This window comes from Vicia villosa, linkage group LG2, assembly GCF_029867415.1.
Source record: "Vicia villosa cultivar HV-30 ecotype Madison, WI linkage group LG2, Vvil1.0, whole genome shotgun sequence".
In the NCBI taxonomy this organism is placed as follows: Eukaryota; Viridiplantae; Streptophyta; class Magnoliopsida; order Fabales; family Fabaceae; genus Vicia; species Vicia villosa.
The window spans coordinates 137,759,103-137,781,610 of record NC_081181.1 but is presented as its reverse complement, the minus strand read 5'-3'; the positions used below and the strand labels follow the sequence as shown (position 1 = coordinate 137,781,610).

Below are 22,508 nucleotides of genomic sequence, written 5' to 3'. Positions count from 1 at the left end.
ATCTTGAGATTCCTCCCTTGGATAACATTGCCTTCTACTCTGAATGATTAACTTGTGGTTCACATCTTGAGACTCATAGTGCATCAAAAAATACATTTCTAAAATCAAATGGACATTTTTTTTCGAACTTTCATATGGTGTTATGCCATAACATAGGGTGAGGTGAGATAACCAATTCCCTATACCTAATTGTATTTTAGCCCATGACATTAAAGACATAAGGCCCATTTAATTGATTTTATTTTATTATAAAAAAGTAGATGCATGTACAAACTTTTATAAATTTGTTTGGTAAATATTTTTTTTTAACTAAAATGGCTTTTATTTAATATATTTGACCATAGTGGTTAAAATTTCCTAATATTAAAGGTTTCCATAAAATGAGGCTAATAACATGTATTGGGACAAAATATTTGTCAGCGCCAACTAAGCATTCAAATGTTCTATCATATTAAATTGAATTTCTATAAAAATGTTTTTTTGCCATAAATTAAAAATAATATTTAAGTCTAGATGTAGACTCGAATTTTCTCTATAAATTGATATCCAAGGGAGATTTGATATATTCTTGAACCAGCCTTCTACAAGCAGGAGCAGTGATCAGTTCATTCTCGTATCTATTCATCTACTGAGGTATATTCTTGAACCAACTTTTTTATTTTGATGTATATAAGGACCTAATAATGTTGGTTTTATTTGTTTTACATTTCATTTCGATAAACTATATAGTCGATCATTTATATATTAAAATCTATTTACTAACTTTACAATTATTTGTCTCTAAATTTTGTAAATCTGTAAAACTTTTGTTTATAAATTTATTTTGTGTATGGTTTTGATTTTGATGTATATGTTTTGGTTTTGGGCCTTTGCCTTGGGAAATAAATTTAACATTTTTATTAATTTAATTCACAAAGATATCTTGCATGTTCCAATTTTTATACACTTTTTTTTTTATAAATCAGCAATTCATTCATTAATTTTTTTTTAGACACACTTACAATTTACATTTATCAGATTTATTATCTATTATATTTTATGTGTTTCAGTATTCATTCTTTTAAAAATAATCAAAATTTTATGCACTTCAACGTATTTTTTTTGTGCTTTTTTTAATGTAACCATGAAAAACCTATGTATGTGAAAATATTTTTAGCCGTTTAAACTTAATATTTTAACCTTTTTCTTATGAAAATATATATATATATATATATATATATATATATATATATATATATATATATATATATATATATATATATATATATATATATATATATATATATATATATATATATATATATATATATATATATATATGGTTGCAACAATTTTTTTTTCTTCAGAAAGCAGTTTATGCTAACAATTTTTTCAAAATTTATAATTCTGATTTTTTAGTTAATAATTATTTTACAAAGAGAATTTTACTATGTCATCGATTTGATCTTTGTTACAACGGTGAGATTTGTCTTTCATATTAGTTAATATACTGAATTTTCAAAAATAATAGAAAAACCTACGGGCTCTCAAATTTTAACTATAAAAATTATTTTTTAAATTATTTTAACTAATATTTTATCTTTATAATTTGAAGTTACACACAAATGAATATTGGATTTTGCTTCTCACCAATTCAATAGTTCTTAATGAAAATACGCTACATATGTATGTTGTTGAACATTGACTTAATACTTAGACATATTGTGTATGAATTAGCTTATTTGTCTGTGTTATATATTGTTAATTATTTTTTTTATGACATGCGTGTGCAGTTAAGAAGTTATCAAGAATGTCTCATCAATTCCGTTTAGTTAACTGGAATGAAGACAACAGCCCAACTCGTGATGCTAGAACTCTAAGATATTTGATGGATTCTAATTCTCCTTCGTCGTTTGCTTTCAACAATCGCATAGGATTGATTGGGACTAGAGATCAAACTATACCTCTTCACACAAATCCAACAAACAATACTACTAGCCATACTATAAATGGGAATTATCATCCAACAATCACCAACATTAGTAACTATAATGATAATCAAACTTCTCCTTCTCCTCACTCGTCTCCGCCGAAACTCTTTGGTTCATCTCTCATTTTAGCTCCTACTATCAGAAGAAGTACTGTTCAGTATATAAATACAACACAACCATCATCTATGAATTCAAATATGACCCAACTTGGGACAGCTGGATCAAATTTTCATCAAGTTCAAAGTAGAACAACAAATAATAATAATGGTATTTCTACTTCATTTAATAATGGTATAAATAACGACGTTGTTGCATCTGCTACTATTACTTCTACTAGTACTAGTAATGGCTTTCTCAAAAGAAGTAGATCATCAGAGTTTGTGAGAGGAGAGAGTTCGAATCAAGGTTCACAAGTTGGTGCCTTAAGAAGACGCACAAATCCTCCTCCTCATAGTTTCCAACATGAAACTATGAACAATAATATCATGTCTTCGACTCAATTATCAATGCATTACAACTACAATGGTAATAGTGGGTTTTCAAGTATGGTGCCGCAACAAGTGAACCATCATGGTGTAAGTGCAACACAAAATTCTATTATAGATGATTCTCACATAAATAATCGACGTCATGCACATGCTAGTCCGATAAGTTTTTTTGATGATACACCGTCATATAATAGCCCATATGAATATATCATTGATGATAATGTTGCTTGCTTAATATTTCCTTCTCAACAAGAGATTGCTCGAGAAAACTTCACCATGACCCGAAGAACTGAACCTACATCTACTTCTACCTCTACAACATCTTTATATCCTTCCGCAATGACAGGAGGATCAACTCAGGTTACAGTGAGTACATCACCATTTCAAAGAAATAATAATTTCTTGTCTTTTGGAGCCGATTCATCTTTATCCTCCCATAATCCAAGGGATATATTTGATTCTATTGAACAAAGATCTGATGATACATTCATTCAAAGCACCATAAATGTTCAACAATATGTAAGGTTTTTACCAGAAGGCCAGGGGAATAGATTTCTGGCTCCATCTACTGTTCACGTGTGGTCTAATAATTTTGTACCACGATGGCCACAACGACATTCTAATCCTTCAACAAGTGGTTATAACCTAAACCCTCCCCCATCCCATAATGGACCAAGGTTTAGTACTGCTGTTGAATATGATCAATACATGCAGTCTGATATAATACCGACTAGATCGAGGAATCGTCGTCGCAGTAATAACCACATTTTCACCTCAACTTCACGTGAACATAGGGCTCAGAGGAACAGGCACAGGGATGAGGTATTTTTACACCATTTTTTTAATTACTTGTTAATAATGTTTTGATTGAGGAGTAATATCAATTAATTTAGTGTTAGTAATATATTAATATTTCAAATATTTAAAATTTATTTACAATAGTCATATATGTACACATGCATGCATGAGGAAGTTTAATCTTCGATTTGATTGGAAATAATGAAAAATATGCTAATTGTATTTATCTAATTAAGTTGTTAGAATCTATCATAGAAATCTATTTTAAATATTATTATTTATTTATTAACTTAGCATTCAGTTAGTCAAATATGATTTAAATATTTGAGAATGTAATGTATGATACAGGTTTTTAGCACCGGTGACTCTATTCGAGTTTCCAAATTTAATTTAGAATAAATAAGTAATGCTAGACTCTAGCTTAATTATGATTATTAGACAAACATTCAACTAAGATAATAATTTAAGCAATTTTACAGGTGATTTTGGCACTCGAGGAACGCATGAGGGCTGAGGCCAGACTCACAGAAGAGCAGATCCACACATATATTGAAACAGAAACATATGTGTCAAATCCAAATGAAACCAGTACACAAAATGAAACATGCACAATCTGTCAGGTGAGACAAGCTGCATGATTCTTAACTTTGTAAAATAGAAGTTATCGTTTATTTTGTTGCTAATTGTTAAAGATGTTTTAAAAAGTTTATAAATAAGTAACATATTTCATTTTATAAACTGCTTTTGTAAATATGAATTAATTTTAATATTAATTTAAAATTCTAATGTATGACAGTGTTCACTTCTCATAAACTACCTTTCATTTTTATATTTATTAGGAAGACTATGTGGAAGGCGAAATTATTGGAAGACTGGATTGCAAGCACCTATATCATCTTGAATGCATCAAACAATGGTTGATGAAAAAGAATACATGTCCAATTTGTAAGAAAATAGCTTTAGATGTTCACGAAGATGAGGATCATAGTGTCATATAATTGGTTTCGTGTTGCCTCTTTGAACTTTCTTTTGTTTTGAGTCTTGGTTGTTGTTTTTTCAATTTATTATGCTTTTCGTTGTTTGAATTATTAAAGACTTTTTTATTATGTAATTTGGTTTACATGTAGAAATTCTTTACAAACCTTATTTCTGGTTTGGTTTGAGTTAGTTTGTATGATTTATGGGTAATGAAAATTTAATTAGACATTTACCTTATAGAATATTTACTGTAAAATTTTACTTTAAATTGATGAATTTAAACTACCTTCATTTTTGTTAGTATATAAAATATTCGTAAAAGTACTAGGGATAACACATTTTTATAAGCAACATTTCTACTATAAAATGAATACAATAGATACTCTAAATACAAGTATTAGGGGTATTCGAATTCAAAATACAAAATAGAAAAACTTACACGGCCAAAATCACGCTACCTATTAAGGATATAATCCACCGAATTTTGACACCATACAAAGAAATTACAGTGAATGTTCTTTTTTGAACCTATTGCTAACCATTTCTAAGAAAAAAGTTAAATTTGTACAACATCTCCCCTATATCCACACCTCCTCCATTAAATATTATATCATTTCTACAATTCAAGATGCACCATCAAACGGTTAGCCATAAAGCTCCCGCTTTCTTCCCCTTGATGCTTGCCCATTTTAATTCTGTTGTAACCTGCAACATATGTTTATCAAGCCAGATCAGTTAGCTGCCATCAATAATGCCAATAAATCATTTAGCTGTTGTAGCTTCGAAGCAGAGTCAGCACTACCAATTTTGGCCAAATTCAAATTCTATACATTATCAAGCCAAAACCCGAAATCGGTCACAAGCACTCCCTTTTTCGAACAATCCTGAAATAATTCGGGAAATAGAACTGCTAGAGGTTCATATGATATGCATTTTGTTAGAACAAGATTTGGTTTTGCATTCAATCTTTAAGTTTTGATGAAAACGATACATATATTTGTTATGTAACAATTTTGTACTCTATTAGTTTCTTAAGTGTGCAGATTTACTATTTTGGTTAATTGAGGATTGTGATAAGTGCCAAAATGTAGTTTTTTGTGTATATAATTTGTTGCACTTATCGATACTTTTTGTTAATACTGTTTGAATAATTCCCTGTTTTGTGTATAAATACGTATACTTTGTGAATAGTTGTATTTTCATATACTTTTATACCTTTTGATAGTTTTTGGGCCTTTTTGTAGGTATTCTTGTGTGTTTCGAGCATGAGCAATAAAGTGTCAAAGACACAACTTCAAACGCGAGATTTTGAACAACGAAACCAACTCGTCAACGGATAAAGCTCAAAATCAAAGAATAATAAATCATCAATTTAGTTGATATTTTGTCATTGTTATATAAGAAATTGAATAAGTTTTCCAACGCTTCGAACCGGGCGCAAATCGGAGTTACGGTTCTCAAGTTATGGCCAAAACACTAAAGCTGATTTTTCCAAGTCAGCAATCAGCGCGCGACGCGCGCTACACCAAATCCAAAATTGCATAAATAGGGGAAAAACACATTTTTTAGGTTATGGTTTTGGGGTATTTGTTCCCAAAGTCATCACCTTCATTTTTTGTACATTAGAGCTTAGAAAACAACATTTATGGCTTGCTCATGGATGATCCGGAGTCGGGAGCTTAGTGGATCGTGTTTGACACCGCGAGAAATAGTGTTTTCTTCTCTTCCTCTTCTCTTTGTAACTATTTATGTTGGGTTTTTTTGTAAGTATGCTTTGTCTATATGTATATTTATTGCTCATGGTGTTGTTTAATGCTTTTATTACAAATTTTCATTAGTGATTGCTTTCTCTATGTGGGTTTGGATTGTTGCAGAGATGGATGATTCGAATCCGGGTTTAGGAAGAATATTTATTGGGTTTTAACTCTAGATATAGATTAGAACTTAGTATTCACTTTAGTGTCGGTTCTTAATGCTTCAGTGTTGCTCGTGTTGTGCTGAGAGATCGTCGACGCGAGTAATACGATCGTTGTCTCACTTTGCGATAGACATAACCTCCGTGTGAGCGATATGTGATGATGTTGATTAGTAGTTTAGGTTGATTTCAACTGAGTAGTAAGTTTAAGTATTTAACGGTTATATGAGTTTCAAATCTCGAGAGTCTCTATTGTCCGACTAATGAAATTCTTTTGTGTTCATAAGTTAAATTTCCGCATTTACCGTCTAAACCCATTTTAACCTAAACTCAAGAACTAAGAATCTGTTGAGCGGTAATTCAATAGCACTAATCTTTGTGGACACAATAATTTCCCGGATAAATACTTCCAAAACTTTTGTTGATTGCTGCTTTACCGCTTTCAACAGATTGTTGTCCAAAAAGTCATCAGAATCAGCGTCACCACACATTAGAAGAACTATTCATCTCAATTCTGAAGTGACATCGAGAGTTCTGAAGAATGTTAAATGACTCATCCAAAAAGTATTTACAAATATTCTGAAGCTAAGCTACTCTTCAAGATCAGAATTCAAGAATTCAAGCTCAAATAAGCTTACGCTTCCAACTCAGAAAAACAAGAATGCATCGTTCAGATAAGCTGCTGCTTTCAACTCTGAAGACTTCTTTCTGGTTCTGAAGAATATTTTCTGTTGGAACGTCTACGTTACATGATCTCTTCCATGCATTCCCTACTTTAGATAAGAAATACATCTCAAAAGAAGAATGATAAGATATCTTGCAATAGAAGAAATATGGTATGATATTACATCACCTTTTTCCACTATTGTAGGACGTATTGTATGATTCCGTGTTTGGTGAGTTGTTTGTCTCCCACGATCTTTTGGAGCCATTACATTAAGCTGCAAGGAAAGTTTCAACTTATCCTTCTCAACGATCATTTTATTGGGGCTATATATATGAGACAATATCTTTTGAAGAAGATACTAATTCACAGAAAATAACAACGCTGCTAAAAGCTATATTTCAAAACTCATCAAATTAACTTCAAAGAGAAAAAGAAAAAGAAAAATCTTAGAGAAACTGTACTGAACACTCCATCATGAGAAATCTAGTTTCTAAGAATCTCTAGAACACAAGAGTTGTTGCTCATTAGACTGTGTTAACATTTATTGTTAATAGTTTATGTTTCAATTTTCTTATTAAGAAGCAATGTCGTGTAAACATTATCATTTGCAAATATGTTGACATTTGTATTCCTCAAGTGACTAGGTTGTTAGTCTGTATACTTGAGAGGGTTAAGGTGTCTTTCTAGACTCTTAGAGGTTGCTTGTAATCTTTCAAGATTAGTGGATTAAGTTCTTTACTGGTGGACAAGATTAGCCTATTCTAAGGTCAACTTGTATAACTAAACATGTTCTTCTTCTTCTTCACCCTCTTAACTATCTCATTGACTTTTGTGAATAGTTTTTATAATAAGAAAAGTTTTTAGAAAACCCAATTTAGATACCCCCTTTCGTTTGTTTTGTCTACCGTCAATTAGCATCAAAGCTCCGACTCTTTGTTGATTTTTATATCAAACACTTAACCGTGTAGAGAGGTCGAGTGTGAGAAAAACTTCTAAATGGTTGCCGGTGCTAACACTCAGGAAAAAGATAGTTACAATGCTAAACCTCTATTATTTGATGGAGAAATATTTGACTATTGTAAAGAATGACTAGAAAGTTTATTTCTAGGCTATGATGTTGATCTCGGGGTGACTGTCACAAATGGTTATGAAGAACCTATTTCTGTTGTTGATATTCCAATTCCTAGAAGCAGAATGAATGTTGAACAGAAACGTGTATTAAAAAATCATCACAAACCTAGAACCAACATTCTCAATGTTGTATCCTATACTTAAAATGAATTTTTTTTACAAATAGAGATATAGAGAAAGACATTCTTGATTCATTAAGAATGACACAGGAAGGAAACACTCAAGTTAAAGAAACAAAGGTCTTGGCCTTAATTCAAAAATATGAGGCTTTCAAGATGGAAGAAGAAGAAACTATGGAAACTATGTTTTCAAGGTTTCAAACTTTGGTCGCAGGACTTAAGGTTCCGGACAAAAGTTTATACTAGTGCTGATCATGCTAAGAAGATCATCAAAAGTCTAACCAAGAAATGGAGACATATGGTAACTGCTTTAAAACTCACTTAAGATCTTAACAACATAACTCTTGAGGAGTTGGTTAGCTCTCTCAAAAGTCATGAAATATATCTAGAAGAAGATGGGCCTCAGAAAAAGAGAAAATCAGTCGATCTAAGGTCCAAATCAGAAAGGGCTAAGTTAGAAAAGATTAAAGCCTTCCAAGCTAAAGAAATGGAAGATTCTGACGATGAAGTTTCTAATGATGAAGACGAGTTTTCACTTTTGTTCAAAAGAGTCAAAAACTCTGGAAGAAAAGACAAAACAACTTTTGAGGATCCAGAAATAGAGAAGATCGTCCAGAAACATCTGGAAAAGGAAGATCAAGTAAAGAAGTTACGTGCTACAAATGCAAGGAACCAGGACACTACAAAAATGAAGTCCAAAGCTGAAGAAATAAAGCATTCAAAAAGAAGACTTTAGAAAAGGAAATTTTAAAGGCAAGAACAAAGGTCTCATGGAAACATGGGATGATTGTGACTCTGAAGCATCAGGATATGACTCTGATGAGGAGCATGCAAACATAGCATTCATGGCTACAACATCAGAAGGATACTTAACAGATACTGAGTGTGACTTAGAACATTTATTTTTTGAACTTTCTCATGTTGAATTAGAACTAAGTTAATATGAATCTCCGAAAAGATATTAGAAGCTTCAACGAAAATTCAAGAAACTTAAAAGTGTTCATGAATATAAAGTTGAAGAATATGGTAAGTTAGAGAATTAATTTTTTGAACAAAAAGGAAATGCTTTCGTTTTAGAAAAAGAAAATGTTTATCTCTAAATAAAAAATGTTCAAAGCTTGAAGAAGTTGTTAGAAACTCTAGGAAAACTAATTTGAAAGGACCCAAAAGATAAAATAGTTATGATGCAAATATTCTATATAGCAAAGTCAAAACACTAGTCATGGTACCTGGACTCTAGATGCTCGCGTTACATGAAGGGAAGAAAGCATATGTTCCAAAACCTGGAACTTAAGGATGCTGGTTACATAGGCTTTGGAGGAAATCAAAAAGGAAGAATCAGAGGATCAAGAACAGTTGGTAATGAATCTCTTCCTTCTATTTCTATTTTACTTTATGTTGAAGGGTTAATGCATAATTTATTATCCATATAAGTCAATTAAGTGACAATGGTATGGCATTATATTTAATCAGAAATTGTGCAAGGCTTTTAGTCAAATTTGAGTTTCAAAAGTAGTAATTCGTGATCATTTTGTCTCAAACCTGTTCCTATTTTGTTCATTATCCATCCCTGAAGCTTAAGTTTCTTCTAGTTTTGATTTTGGTCGAGTTTTAAATATTTCATGGTGATTTTAAAATTTTCAATTTCTTTGATTTTTCTCAAATCGAGTAAGATGTTGTTTGAATAAAATTTTCAAGAGCTAGTGGTTGAGATCGTTTGAAGAGACGAATATAATGATGCCACTCATGAATGCTAATTTTTCCATTTGAGTAAGCTGCAATTCGTATTAATTTTGCTGACTTTTCAACGTTCCAAGGTTGAAGATGATGACATGGATGTGTTCAACTAATCAAAACACGCCTTACTTATTTTTAAAATCTGATTTAAATGTGATTCAGTGCTTTATTCATTAATGACCATAACATGCATAACGCGTCAGATCCATTGGATTCGATTACTAAGACGTTTTGACATTGATTAGACGGTCCACATTATTTTGGTTTTATTTTATTTTTCAAAATTGTTTTATCTTCAAAAAATTAATAACTCTTTCATTTTTATTCCAAAAAATTCCAAATCTTTTGCAAAATTTCTCATTTAATTTTCTCTTTCTGATGGTTATTTTTTCATATTTTTAATTTTGATTTACTATTTTTAGCTATTTTTGCTTTCTTTGCTTGATTTTAAATGGTTTAAAAATAGTTTAAAAATCTACTTCGTGCCTGAGGTAAGTATATTTGTAGTAGTGACCACACCGTTCATTACTATGGACCATCACCCGTAGTTAAATTAATATATCAATCGTGATAAAATGTACTTTTTATAATAGTGAAGATATTATGACTTCGAACATTTTGTTCCCTAAAATTGGACCAAACATATTCATAATTATATAGAAAAAAACTTAATGTGAATATATTCTGTTATTAAAGATGAAAATGGTTATATTTAAAAAATACAATAATAAAAACTGTATTTATAGAAAAAATGTTGATGTCTATATTTTCTAATGATAAAGATGATAATGGTTATATCCAAAAAATAAAAAACAATAAAAAATTGTATTTATAGAAAGATATTGATGTATGAGGTGGGAGATGCATACTGACAAAATGTTGGAATTAAGAAAAAAAGGCATCCATAAAAGAAACTGATAAGTGAGTAGGGCCCCTACTCACTTATCAGTTTCTTTTATGGAGGAGCGGGTTTTGGCGAGCGGCGGGCTTTGGCGGGGCGGGTATGGCGGGCGGCGGGTTTTGGCGGGGCGGGCTTTGGCGAGCGGCGAGCCTAAAATCCCAACCCAACCAGCCAATTTTTGGCGGGTGCGCGGGCGGCCCGGCGGGCCCCGGCCCGTTTTGCCGCCCCTAACACTACGCCAAAATTGGCTTTTAAAAGCGCACCTACAACAGCGCTTATTCACAAAAGCGCTTTCGTAGGTTTGGTTAAAAACAAAGTAAAAAAACACGCTAGAAAAGCGCTCTTAAAGGGGGGGCAATGAAAGCGCTTTTCAAAAGCGCTCTTATAGGAGGTGGGTATGAAAGCGCTTTCCAAAAGCGCTCTTAAAGGGTGGGTTATGACAGCGCTTTTCAAAAGCGCTCTTATAGGGGTCTTATAGGGGGTGGATATGAAAGCGCTTTTGAAAGCGCTCTTAAAGTGGGGGGTTACGAAAGCGCTTTTAAAGAGAAAGCGCTGGTATAGAGTGGCCTATGAAAGCGCTTCTGAAAAGCGCTCTTGTAGCCCTCATTAAAATAAAATTAATTAACTAACAGAATAAAAATAGGGTTTGTGTTGGTCAAAACACGTTCTTTTCTTCTCCTCAACACAAGAACGACGCCCTTCATCTTCAACAAAACTGTGGCGGCTTCTCTCTTCCTTTGATCGTCTTCCTCTTCTTCTCCGATCAATCACCGGTGACTTAAACCCTCTTTCGATTTCGTTCTCTTTGTCTGACGTGAATCTCCGTTCGTCCGCTTCTTTCTTCACAACAAATCTATCACAATTATCATCTTCAGGTAACTTCCTTCTCCGTTTCTTATCTCAAAGTTTCTAACTTTATATTTATTTCTCTCTTTACTTTTTGAATTATCTTCTGGGTATAGGAAATTTTCATCTAAGCTTCACTGGGTTGTGAAAAACCCAGGTGGGTCTTTTAGTCTTTATGTGAAAAATCGATAATTTATGTTTTTTTCATTCATATATGTGTATTTTACATTGATGGGTTTCTCATGTTTTTGATGATTTAGTTTCCTTTATGTCATGGTTGTGTTAGTTTTGTTCTAAATTAAGGTTTTTTATTGACTTGCTCTTTTTTTTATGGTTGACTAATTGACTTGGTCTGTGTGAAGTTCTGAACTGTGTTTCTGTTATTTTTATTTATTTTTTCAGGGTGTGTTCTTAGGAGAATTGTTTTTAGTGCTATGGAAACTGATGAATGAGGTTTCTGGATTACTACTTTTAGGTTTGTGTTTATGATTTTGATGAAGATGATGGTTGTTCTGAGTAGCTGGATTTTCAGTTATCATGTTTTTGTTAGTTTCTTGTTGCTGATTAGTTCTGGTATAAGCTATGGGACTGAAACTGATATCTTCTGTTTGAAAGCTATAAAAAATTCTATCAAAGATCCGAATAATTCTGTTGTGATGGAGTGTTTTGTTATGCAGATTAAACGAAGAATTCTTTTCGGAATTAAAATCTGAGTTAGGGCAGATTCTATTTGCGGTTAACAAAACCCCGGTTGGTTGGTTTCTGATTTGTGTTTTGTTGGTTATATTTTCTGTTGAACATATTGTTTTAGTGTTTGGCCTTTTTTGATGGTTTTTTCAGGCTATGGAGGATAGATTGGCCTTTTCTGAGTGAATGTGATATTTGCGGTTAACACTAATTACGTTTTTCGATTGTAGGTTGAGCTTCAAAGTTTACTTCTAAGTTTAATGTGAATGTTGTGTAAATAATCACGTTTTTCTATTGTAGGTTGAGCTTCAAACAGTGGATGGATTGGTAAAGGATAGAACACAATGTGCCCCTTCCGATTATGTTCCACAGAATATGAATCAAGTAATGTACCCCGAAGTCGTCTTCTGTGGCAGGATCGTTCGGGGTACAGTTATTTGATTCATATTCTGTGACACAATACAACATAGCTCAGGTGACTACTAGTTCTCCACTAAAGCATCAATACAACATAGCTCCAGATAATACAGGAAGCGTACATTGGTTGCATAAGAACTCGGAAGTTGTTTCCCATTTAGTTGTTTTGGTTTAGAAATATGTGAATTGGTTTAGTTGTTTTGGTTTAGAAATATGTATATATGTATTTTGATTTACATTAATGGTATATAATATAATACTTTTTTTGTATATAATCGATATCGATTATAATGGTATATATCGATTTGAAATGATAAATTATAGGTTCATGAAAAAATACTGCCAAAAAATAGTAAATTACAGGTTCTAAAATATTGCTGCCAAAAAGTGCAGGTTTAGAAATAATAAAAAGCATAAAAAAAAAAACGCAACATACGAAAGCGCTTTTGAAAAAAGCGCTCTTATAGGGGTGCCTACCAGAGCGCTTTTTCCTGAAAAGCGCTCTTAAAGGGGGGCCTACAAGAGCGCTTTTTCCAGAAAAGCGCTCTTATAGGGGGGCCTACCAGAGCGCTTTTAAAAGCGCTTTCGTAGCCTATAGCAGCGCTGGCTTTGGCAGCGCTTTAAAGCGCTGTTAAAGGCCAATAAAAGCGCTTTTAAAGCCCTTGAACGGCGTAGTGTAAGTAGGGGGATGCATAGTGACAAAAATTAGTCAAAAATTACCAAGTTATTTTGGATATTTTATAAATATATACATTTTTCAATAATTAAAATAAGATCTTAGTCAAAACAAAAGAATAAAAAAAACTAAAATTTTCTCTATAAATTAAACTTCTTTAGTTTCATTTTTAAATTTCATATTTACACTAAAGAGAGAGTGAGAAAGTAAGTGTGATAGTGGTAGCAGGGAGTAGCTTAGTCTTAGATTTTTAGGTCTATTCAGGTAAGCATTTTTGAACTCTCCTTTCATTTTTATGTGTAAAATTCATCATTAATTTTTGTAGGGTTAATAAACTTTTTGGTCCCTCTAAATATTGCAGATTTCGTTTTTAGTCCCTCCAAAATTTTCCTTTAAGAAATCGTCCCTTCAAAAATTTTCGTCTAAACTATTGGTCCCTAACGTCAAATTTGCTAGAAATTAGCTACGACTTTAGCCACCGATTAACTACGAAATTTGACGTTAGGGACCAATAGTTCGGAAGAAAAATTTTGAAGGGACGATTTCTTAAAGGAAAATTTTGGAGGGACTAAAAACAAAATCTGCAATATTTAAAGGGACGAAAAAGTTCATTAACCCATTTTTGTATATATGTACTTTTTATTGAGTTTTTCTTAATTTTTTTGGTGTTCATACAGAGTTTTGATACGTTTCTTATGTGTTTGGTTTTAATCACTAATTGGTCAATTAATTATTAAATTATATTTATAGAATTTATAATAACTTGTGTCTTATTTCCTTAAAAAACAGTTTTGTTTATGGGTTTGGTTTTGATGTTTTAGAATTGGTTTTTGTCTTGCAAAAACAAATTGATTAGTCTTGTTTGTCTTATTTTTACAAATTATGTAAACACCATAATTTCTAAAAACATTTTTGTTTCCATCACTCACTTATGATAAGAATTTCCGTATTGATGTCTAAATTAATTTTTTTTGGATATGTTAATGGTATCTGTATGTAAGATGTATAAGAGTTGTTTGGTGTGCATGCAGTTAAGAAGCATGGCCCGGACCATCAGAACAACGCGCAACCTATCACCTGTGTATCCACGCCTTGCAACACTTGCAGCTGGAGCTACACCAATATATTATCATCAAGTTCAAATTAGAATAAGAAAAAATAATAATAATGGTAGTTCTACTTCATGCAATAATGGTAAAAATAACAACAACGCTATTGCATCTGCTACTACTACTGTTAAGAGGTCCAAGAGAAAAATAAAGAAACCAACATGGCTTAAAGATTTCTATCAATTTTAGAAGGGGGTGCAACAATAGTTATCTCTACTCAGTATGTTTAATATGTGTTTGCAAAAGTGGCCCAATCCATTTGTGTTTTGAGAACTCTAAATATTTAAATGTAATGCCGTTGTATTAATGGTGCAATAAAAAAAATTATGAAGTTTGTTTTTTTCCCTTTGCAACTCTAAATATAGTATGGAACTATGGATTGTTTTAGCTCTTTCAGAATTATTAAAAATTTTTGGCCATGGAATCCTAACTATTCATACCATTTGTATTCCTTCAAACAATGTTAAACCAATTTAACCAATAAGTGACTTCAATAATGTTTTACAATTTATTATGTAAACTAAATCTTTATATCAAGAAAGATATTGATATATTCAACTTTTCATAAATCCAATTGAAGACTACAATAAGTAAACAATCTATAGATTAAAAAAAATAATAACAGTGAAAATATATAACTTTTATTAAAAAAAACCAATTTGCAACTCTAAATAAATTGTTAATTAAGACAATCAACAGAAGATTTTATGTCATCATCTACATAAAAATTTGACACAATCTAACATTAAATTTGACACAAGATAACATTAATTTTTTTAGAAATTACCTCCATTTTTAGACAACTTGTTGCAATGGAAAATAGAGATTCATCTGTGAATAATGTACCTCCATCGGCTTCTCAATCTGAAAAATACAAAGACCATAATAAACGCATAAACATTATACCAATCTTTTTTTCAATAAGCAAGGCTTCTATTAAATAGAGTATCAGGTGTATTCTTGCCCGATTACAACAATACAGAAGAGGCAAAAAAAAATTAAAAGTGAAATTTAAAACCAACACCACTTTAGGCAAGAGAGCTAAGAGGAGCCATACAAAAATCTAAAAAATTAGAGTTGGAATAGGAAATATCTCCTATTATCGACCACTTCCAAGCCACCAACTTGATGGACCAAATCAAGTCCTATACATTACAAACTGCATCGTTAACGAAGATAGTGTTATGATTTTAAATACACCAAAAAGTCGCCATCCACAATAATCCTTCCATCCTCCGTTTATTCTTCCTACCAATATTATGATTCCAAGCAGAAATACCAATCCATAGAAACCTCAGTCCAATTTAGAAAATCTATAGAAGTGGGTGACTTTCAAAGGTTTTCGATTAATAGCTCGTGTAGTGTGGATGTGCTCCAATTTGCGGACGACACTCTAATTGTCGGGGAAGGAAATTGGAAGCATGTGTGGGCGATAAAGGCGGTGCTCCGGGCATTTGAATTAGTGTCCGGGCTTGGGATAAACTACCATAAAAGCAAGTTGATTGGCATTAATATGAATAGGAGTTTTATGGAGGCGGCTTCTTTCATTCTCTCTTGTAAGGTGGAGGATTCTAACTTTTATTTTCTTGGTATTCCCATAGGTTTCAATCCGAGGAAGGAAGATACTTGGAATCCTCTTTTGCTAAAGACGAAGAATCGTTTAAAAGGGTGGATGAACCGTTCCTTGAACTTGGGAGGTAGAATCACTCTTTTAAAGTCCGTGCTTAGTTCTTTGACCATTTTTACCATGTCTTTTTTTAGAATGCCTAAAAAAGTGGTGAAAAGGTTTATATCTTTGCAAAGTAAGTTTTTGTGGGGAGGAGTGGAGGAGAAGAGGAGGATTCATTGGGTGAAGTGGGAGGATGTGACTTTACCTTTGGAGAGGAGGGGGTTAGGAGTAAAAAATATTGATTTGTTCAATTTGGCTCTTCTTAACAAGTGGAGGTGGCGGATTCTCCAAGGACACGATGGTGTGTGGTTAGACGTTTTGAAAGCCCGATACGGTGACATTTCCACTTTAGCTTTGTGTGGTGGTAACGGTTCTAATTTTCCTTCCTCTTGCTCCGTTTGGTGGAAAGATTTGATGAAGGTTAGTTCCTCTTCTTCTATGGATCCTATTGCCGAGTGTTGTTCTTTCTCCACCAATAATGGTTTCACTACGCCGTTTTGGGAATCAAAATGGTTGGGTGATACTCCTTTGCTAGTAGAGTTTCCGGTCTTGTTTGAATTCTCTAACTTGAAGAAAGTCTCGGTTGCGGCTATGGGAGGTTGGTTAGATGGTGTTTGGTATTGGGGTGATTTTGGAGTTCCCGAGGTTTTTTTGTCTAATCCCGTTGTTGCGGAAGAATTGTGCACTTTGAGGAGGAGGTTGGAGGATTTTAGGGGGTGGAATTCCGAAAAAGATAAAGTGTTATGGCCCGGAAATTCCGAAAATTCCTTCTCGGTAGCTTCGTGTTATTCCTTCTATGATGCTAGTAGATATCCGTTCGGACCTTTAAACATTCATGAAGGCGTCTTTGGTTTGTTGTGGAAATTGGAGGTTCCTTTTAAGATAAAAACTTTTGGTTGGAGGTTGTTTCTTGATAGATTACCAACTAAGGACCTTTTGGAGATTCGAGGTATGCAATTTTCCCATGAGAATTTATTATGTTCTTTTTGTGGTAATTGTTCGGAAAGTAGGAATCATCTCTTTTTTGGTTGTGAGGTGGTTAAAAATATTTGGGGAATTATAGCTTGTTGGGTGGGTAAAGGGGAAAGTGGTAGTGAAGAGTGTTTGTCGAATTTTATGGATTGGCACTTATTTTTTAGTGTGAATATGGTGAAGGATAGAAAATTGGGGATTATTTGGCTTGCTACATCTTGGGCTATTTGGTTGGTTAGAAACGGTGTGTGTTTTCGGAATGAGACTTGGAATGTCAACGACATCGTTTGGAACATTAAACTTTTGGCTTGGAGGTGGGCTTTTTGTGGGAATATTACTCGATCCAATTTTTCCTTTTACGAGTTTTGTAAGGAACCGTTGTTCTTTCTCTCGTAATTGTAATTGGTTTGTATTTTTCTTTTTGTCGGTTTTTACCGATCTTTTTGTAATCGGGTTGGAGAACCCTTAGTTCTCCCTTTTAATATATCTTGATTACTAAAAAAAAAAAAGAAACCTCAGTCCAAATCCTCTTTGAAATGCTGTAGAGAAAAAATAGATGATGCAAGTCTTCCTTGGCTTGAAAAACAAAACACTTTAGCCTTGACAGGGATAGAATATTTCCACAGATTGTTAAAAGATTTCTTCTTAACCTCATCTATATCTTCCTGGTCTCTAACTTCCCGAAGAATACCTTAGCAAGATTTCACTGAAAAGCCATAACCCACACCCGGACTCCAATTTATAATGTCTTCTGATCCTAAGAATTGGAACTTCGTCTTCCCGAATTGATAAAAGGTCCTGCAACCTAGTTTGGAATGGTTCGATCAAAAGTTTTGCAATCCTAAGATCTCCCCAAGTCCACGCCTATGTAGTCTAGCACCCCATGTTAGCAACAAGATCAATCTTCTTGGTGCTAGCTTCAAATAAGTTTGTTGAACAAGCTTATCGCTAAATGTAAATCTGCTTTCATTCCTTCTCGGAACATGCTTGATGGAGTGTTTGTTGATGAGATTTTGGACATGGCTAAGAGGAAGAAGAAGAAATGTTTGATGGTGAAGGTCGATTTATAACCAAGTCATCATGTTCTTCTTGCTTCCCTCTTTTCTACCATTGCGAGTTTCTAGCAGATAAAAAAACCGCTTATACTTTGTTATTTCGGTTTCGTTTATCATAATAATTCGACCGTTGAGAAAATATTTGTTAATGATGTGCAATATTTTTTATTTTGAAGGTATCCCAATAAGTTTTAGAGGCTCTATTCGATGAGAAGGTACAACCACCTACTTTGATACCAAATCAAGTCTAGTCAAATATAGAAGTATTCAAAATAAGTTAATGAGTTTTGATAATAAATTGACTAGTCCTTTGTTACATTATTATTGTAATGTTAATTAAAATGATGGAACATAGTACTAATTTATTGTATGGTATTTTAATGAATCCATGCTTTTTCAATTGAAGTTCCCTCCATGGAAGTTTATAGAAACACTGATTATAATGAAGCATAAGTATGGTGCCAAAGATTATGTAACAAGCAAGAACAATAGCCTTTTATATCCTGGCACATTCTATCTCACTAAAGTTGATACCAAGTGAAAAATAACCATCAAGTCGATCTAATCATTCAAAGAGCCATAAAAGAAGAATGATACTGTGATGCAACTTTTTAAAGACATAAACTTGATGCTGAACTTGTGAGTTCTTATGAAATTTATTTAATGTTTACTTTTCCATGAATGTCTTTGAATTGTGATGGAAAAATAATTTTATAAGGATTAAAACATGACATTTTTTGTAGAGATTAAAAGTCAAATTTAAAATATTTATAGGGACCAAAAATATATTTAACCCATTTTTTTTTACGTCAAGACAACACTTTCCTCACCTGCTTGAAAAGTTTAAATCTTGTGAGTGTCAGTTAAGAATTATTGAATGAGCTTGTGTTGTCTCACTCAGACCATTAGTTTCCTTAATCTAATTTTCTCCACGAATTTGGCCTATTGTATCTTGATTCAAATGTTAGTGATGATGATTTGATTATGATTTCTACTCCATATACCTTAAGTTATTACTTCTTAACCCTGAATTGATTTTTGACTTGTGCGACGTAATGAATTAGTCATTTGTTTGTGCATTAATTGTGAAGTCTACACAGTCTTTGAGAGGCAACCTATGAAGAAAGAGTGCAAAGAGTCAAGATTTGACTATATGAAAAGTCATGTGATCCTCTCTGATATCATGTTGATAGAGGAGTAGGACTGTTTATGGAGTTGTAACTTCTGTCATGCATTCATAAGATGCTAAGTATTAAATGTATGTGTGTCACTTAGGTATCATTGATACAGTTATCTAAGTGTGTGTTTCTTGTGTTTCAAACTATTGTTCTTAATCAAAGTTTTTAAGCAAGATCAAGTATTTATTGATTAAGGGCGTCTTAATTTTGTATTGTTTGTAATTGACAATTGTGGTCAAGAGCCTTCAATATCAGTAGCTAGGGTCGTTATTGTGAGACATCACTGCGGTTATTGAAAGTGAGAGGGGTTTCTCTTATCTAGGAAGTTCTTAGGTAGAAGTTGCACTGGGTAGGGATTAAGTGGGAAGTTGTAAATCAGAGGTTGTTTAGCTTCGAATTGATACTGCTAATAGTGGATTTCCTTCCTGGCTTGGTAGCCCCTAGAGTAGATGTTGTTGTACACCGAACTGGACTAACAATCCTATGTGTTCAATTACTTTTGAGCATTATTTTAATTTATGAATATATGTCTGTTGTATGTTGTGTTAGATCAAATGTCCCAAAAAATCATAGAACATCTTGAGTCTGAAGGCCAGAATTTCATTCTGGTTTTAGGATGTGTTGAAACTATCTGGGCTAAGAGACTTGTGTAGGATCAGTTATGTTATAGTTAACCATAATATGTTGTATGCCTTTAAAGAGAGATGACACTTAGAGACTTCATCTTTTCATCTTCCACATGGTGAAATGTTTATCACACCAAACGATGTCTCATGTTTGATGCATTTTCTAATAAGGGGGAAACTGTTAGACCATAACATGATTAGCAGATATGCCACATTAGACATGATGGTTGACTATCCAGGAGTCGACCCAAGGGATGCCCCATAGGAGATGGAAGTCACTAGGCGCTTGTGCTAGGTTTCAATTCCTTGAGAGGTTGTATACACGGCGATTGCATAATGCACATCATATCGTTGGTGATGATGAGCATGTTGTGCCGCATAGAGCATACACAATGAGAGCATACTAGGTGTACTTAGTCTGCAGGTCCATTTTTATGGACGAGAATGCCACTTATATGGATGTGATCTATCGGAGATGCTTTGCTGACTTGTAGTAGATCCATGAGTACAACTGGGGGCCACTTGTTTGGTGTACTTGTACTCCAAGTTAGCTGAAGGATGTATGTGGAAGATCAAACAAATGACATGCATCATCACACTGTTGAAGATAATATTTCTGCGTCTTTCAATGTTTGTGTGTCATTTTCATTACATATTTGTAACGCCATTACTAGTAATTTATATGTACTATTTCTAAGCTTGGATCCTCCAACATTTCCCATGCATATCCGACTAGTCATGTATGCGGGCCTACAATGAGTATAAGCCACATGCTTATGCACTCATCATGCTCAAAGGGAATCAGAGGACGAAGGCATGGTAGCCGAGGATATACACTTCCGTACTTACGTCAATCATTGTGAGAAACATCCCTTAGACGACATTGCCTTATACTCTGAATGGTTAGCTTGCGGTTCACATCTGATGTATCCGCATCTGCCTGAGTGTGTCGTGTGGTAGTTTGTTCCTAGAGACTCTTTCAAGTATGTTCCTCCTGTTATGGCATGTGCATATAAGGTGTCATTTATGATGATTACCTTAATCATCTAGTATTGAATGAGGCACAAAGTACCATAGCTCCTAGATATTATAGTGTTATACACAACTACATCTGGTGTATTTCAGAGTGTCACATCCTTATATGACACCAGAAGCTCTAGGGGATCCACCTAGGCAAGCTCATTAGAAGATACTAAAGGAGGAGTAGGCTAGGGTGGATCATGTTATTGATGTGTTTCCTAGATGTCGTCGTATCATGGAGATTGGGCAGGCAGGTACAAATAGAGGACTCTTTTAGAATGGCTTTGAGGTGAGGGATATTCTTGATGCCATGACGAGGGAAACATTGTAGTATATGAGACATCGTAGGAACAAGGAGGTCTGAGTCCATCATACGTAGTAGTATATAGTATTTGTATTGGGAGTAATATTTTGGGTTCTATTTTATTTTGATTTCATTGTATACTTTGGATTTATTAATTTATAAATGTCATTTTTATATTATTCTAAAAGTGTATGGTTTAACTTGGGTGCAGTTACCGTGCATAGATAAAAATCTATGCATCATGCATAGATTATTATGGACCCTTGGATCAAATTCTAGACATCAATTGTTATTACTCAATACTCAATACTCGCCACTCAATACTCAATACTCAATACTCAATACTGGATTAAAAACATGATCCAATGACTTATGTAGGCTTATGCATGGTGCATAAGAAAATTCTTATGCATATTAGCCAAAGCCGTTTAATTTATACAAAATTAAAAATGATAGTATAACTATAATACATTGTCAATTTAATCGTAGCATCTTTAAAACAAAGTCAAAAATTACTCTATGTGAATACGGAAATGTATCTTCAAATTATGTACGGAGATGCATCTTCGAATCAGGTTATGTCAAAAAAGGGTTTTTTCAATTAAAAATGCACAAGGTGTACAAGGGATGGTAAATTTTTAAAAAAATTATTGGGTGAGACTAAAGTGGGACGTGTTTTTGGTGAGACCTATGATCCGTTCAAAAATGCATCATCGAAACAAGATGAATTTTTTTTTTTGAATTTTTTAAAGATATTTTTCCATCACTTAGGGTGACATAAACAATTCTCTATGGCTCATTGTATTTTAGCCTATGGCAATAAAGACATAAGGCCCATTAAATTGATTCTGTTTTGTTATAATTATAAAAACAATTACCAAATATTACCATATGATATTTAGATGCATGTACAAACTCTTTAAAAATATTATGCGTATATATTAAAACGGCTTTTTTATAAATATATTTGACTATAATGGTTAATGTTTCCTAATATTAAAATTTGAATCAATTATTTTAAAAAAATAAAATATAAAAAAAGCTAATATCCATAAAATGAGGCTAGTAACATGTATTCGGACAAAATATTGGTCAGCGCCAACTAAGCATTCAAATGTTTTATCATATTAAAGTTAATTTCTATAAAAATGTTTTTTAGCCATAAATTAAAAATATTCTTTAAGTCTAAATGCAGACTCGAATTTCTCTATAAATTGAAACTCTCTATCATTTCAATTTTGCATT

General features: G+C 33.0%; 1 protein-coding gene across 1 annotated transcript; it reads left to right on the top strand.

The window, feature by feature from the left end:
• The first annotated feature begins 1,789 nt into the window (after positions 1–1,789).
• Positions 1,790–4,254, top strand: LOC131650146 (probable E3 ubiquitin-protein ligase ZFP1). The gene is made up of 3 exons (XM_058919874.1): positions 1,790–3,280; positions 3,736–3,876; positions 4,096–4,254. The coding sequence occupies exons 1-3, from the start codon at positions 1,790–1,792 to the stop codon at positions 4,252–4,254; spliced, it is 1,791 nt and encodes a 596-aa protein (XP_058775857.1).
• Positions 4,255–22,508: the final 18,254 nt, after the last annotated feature.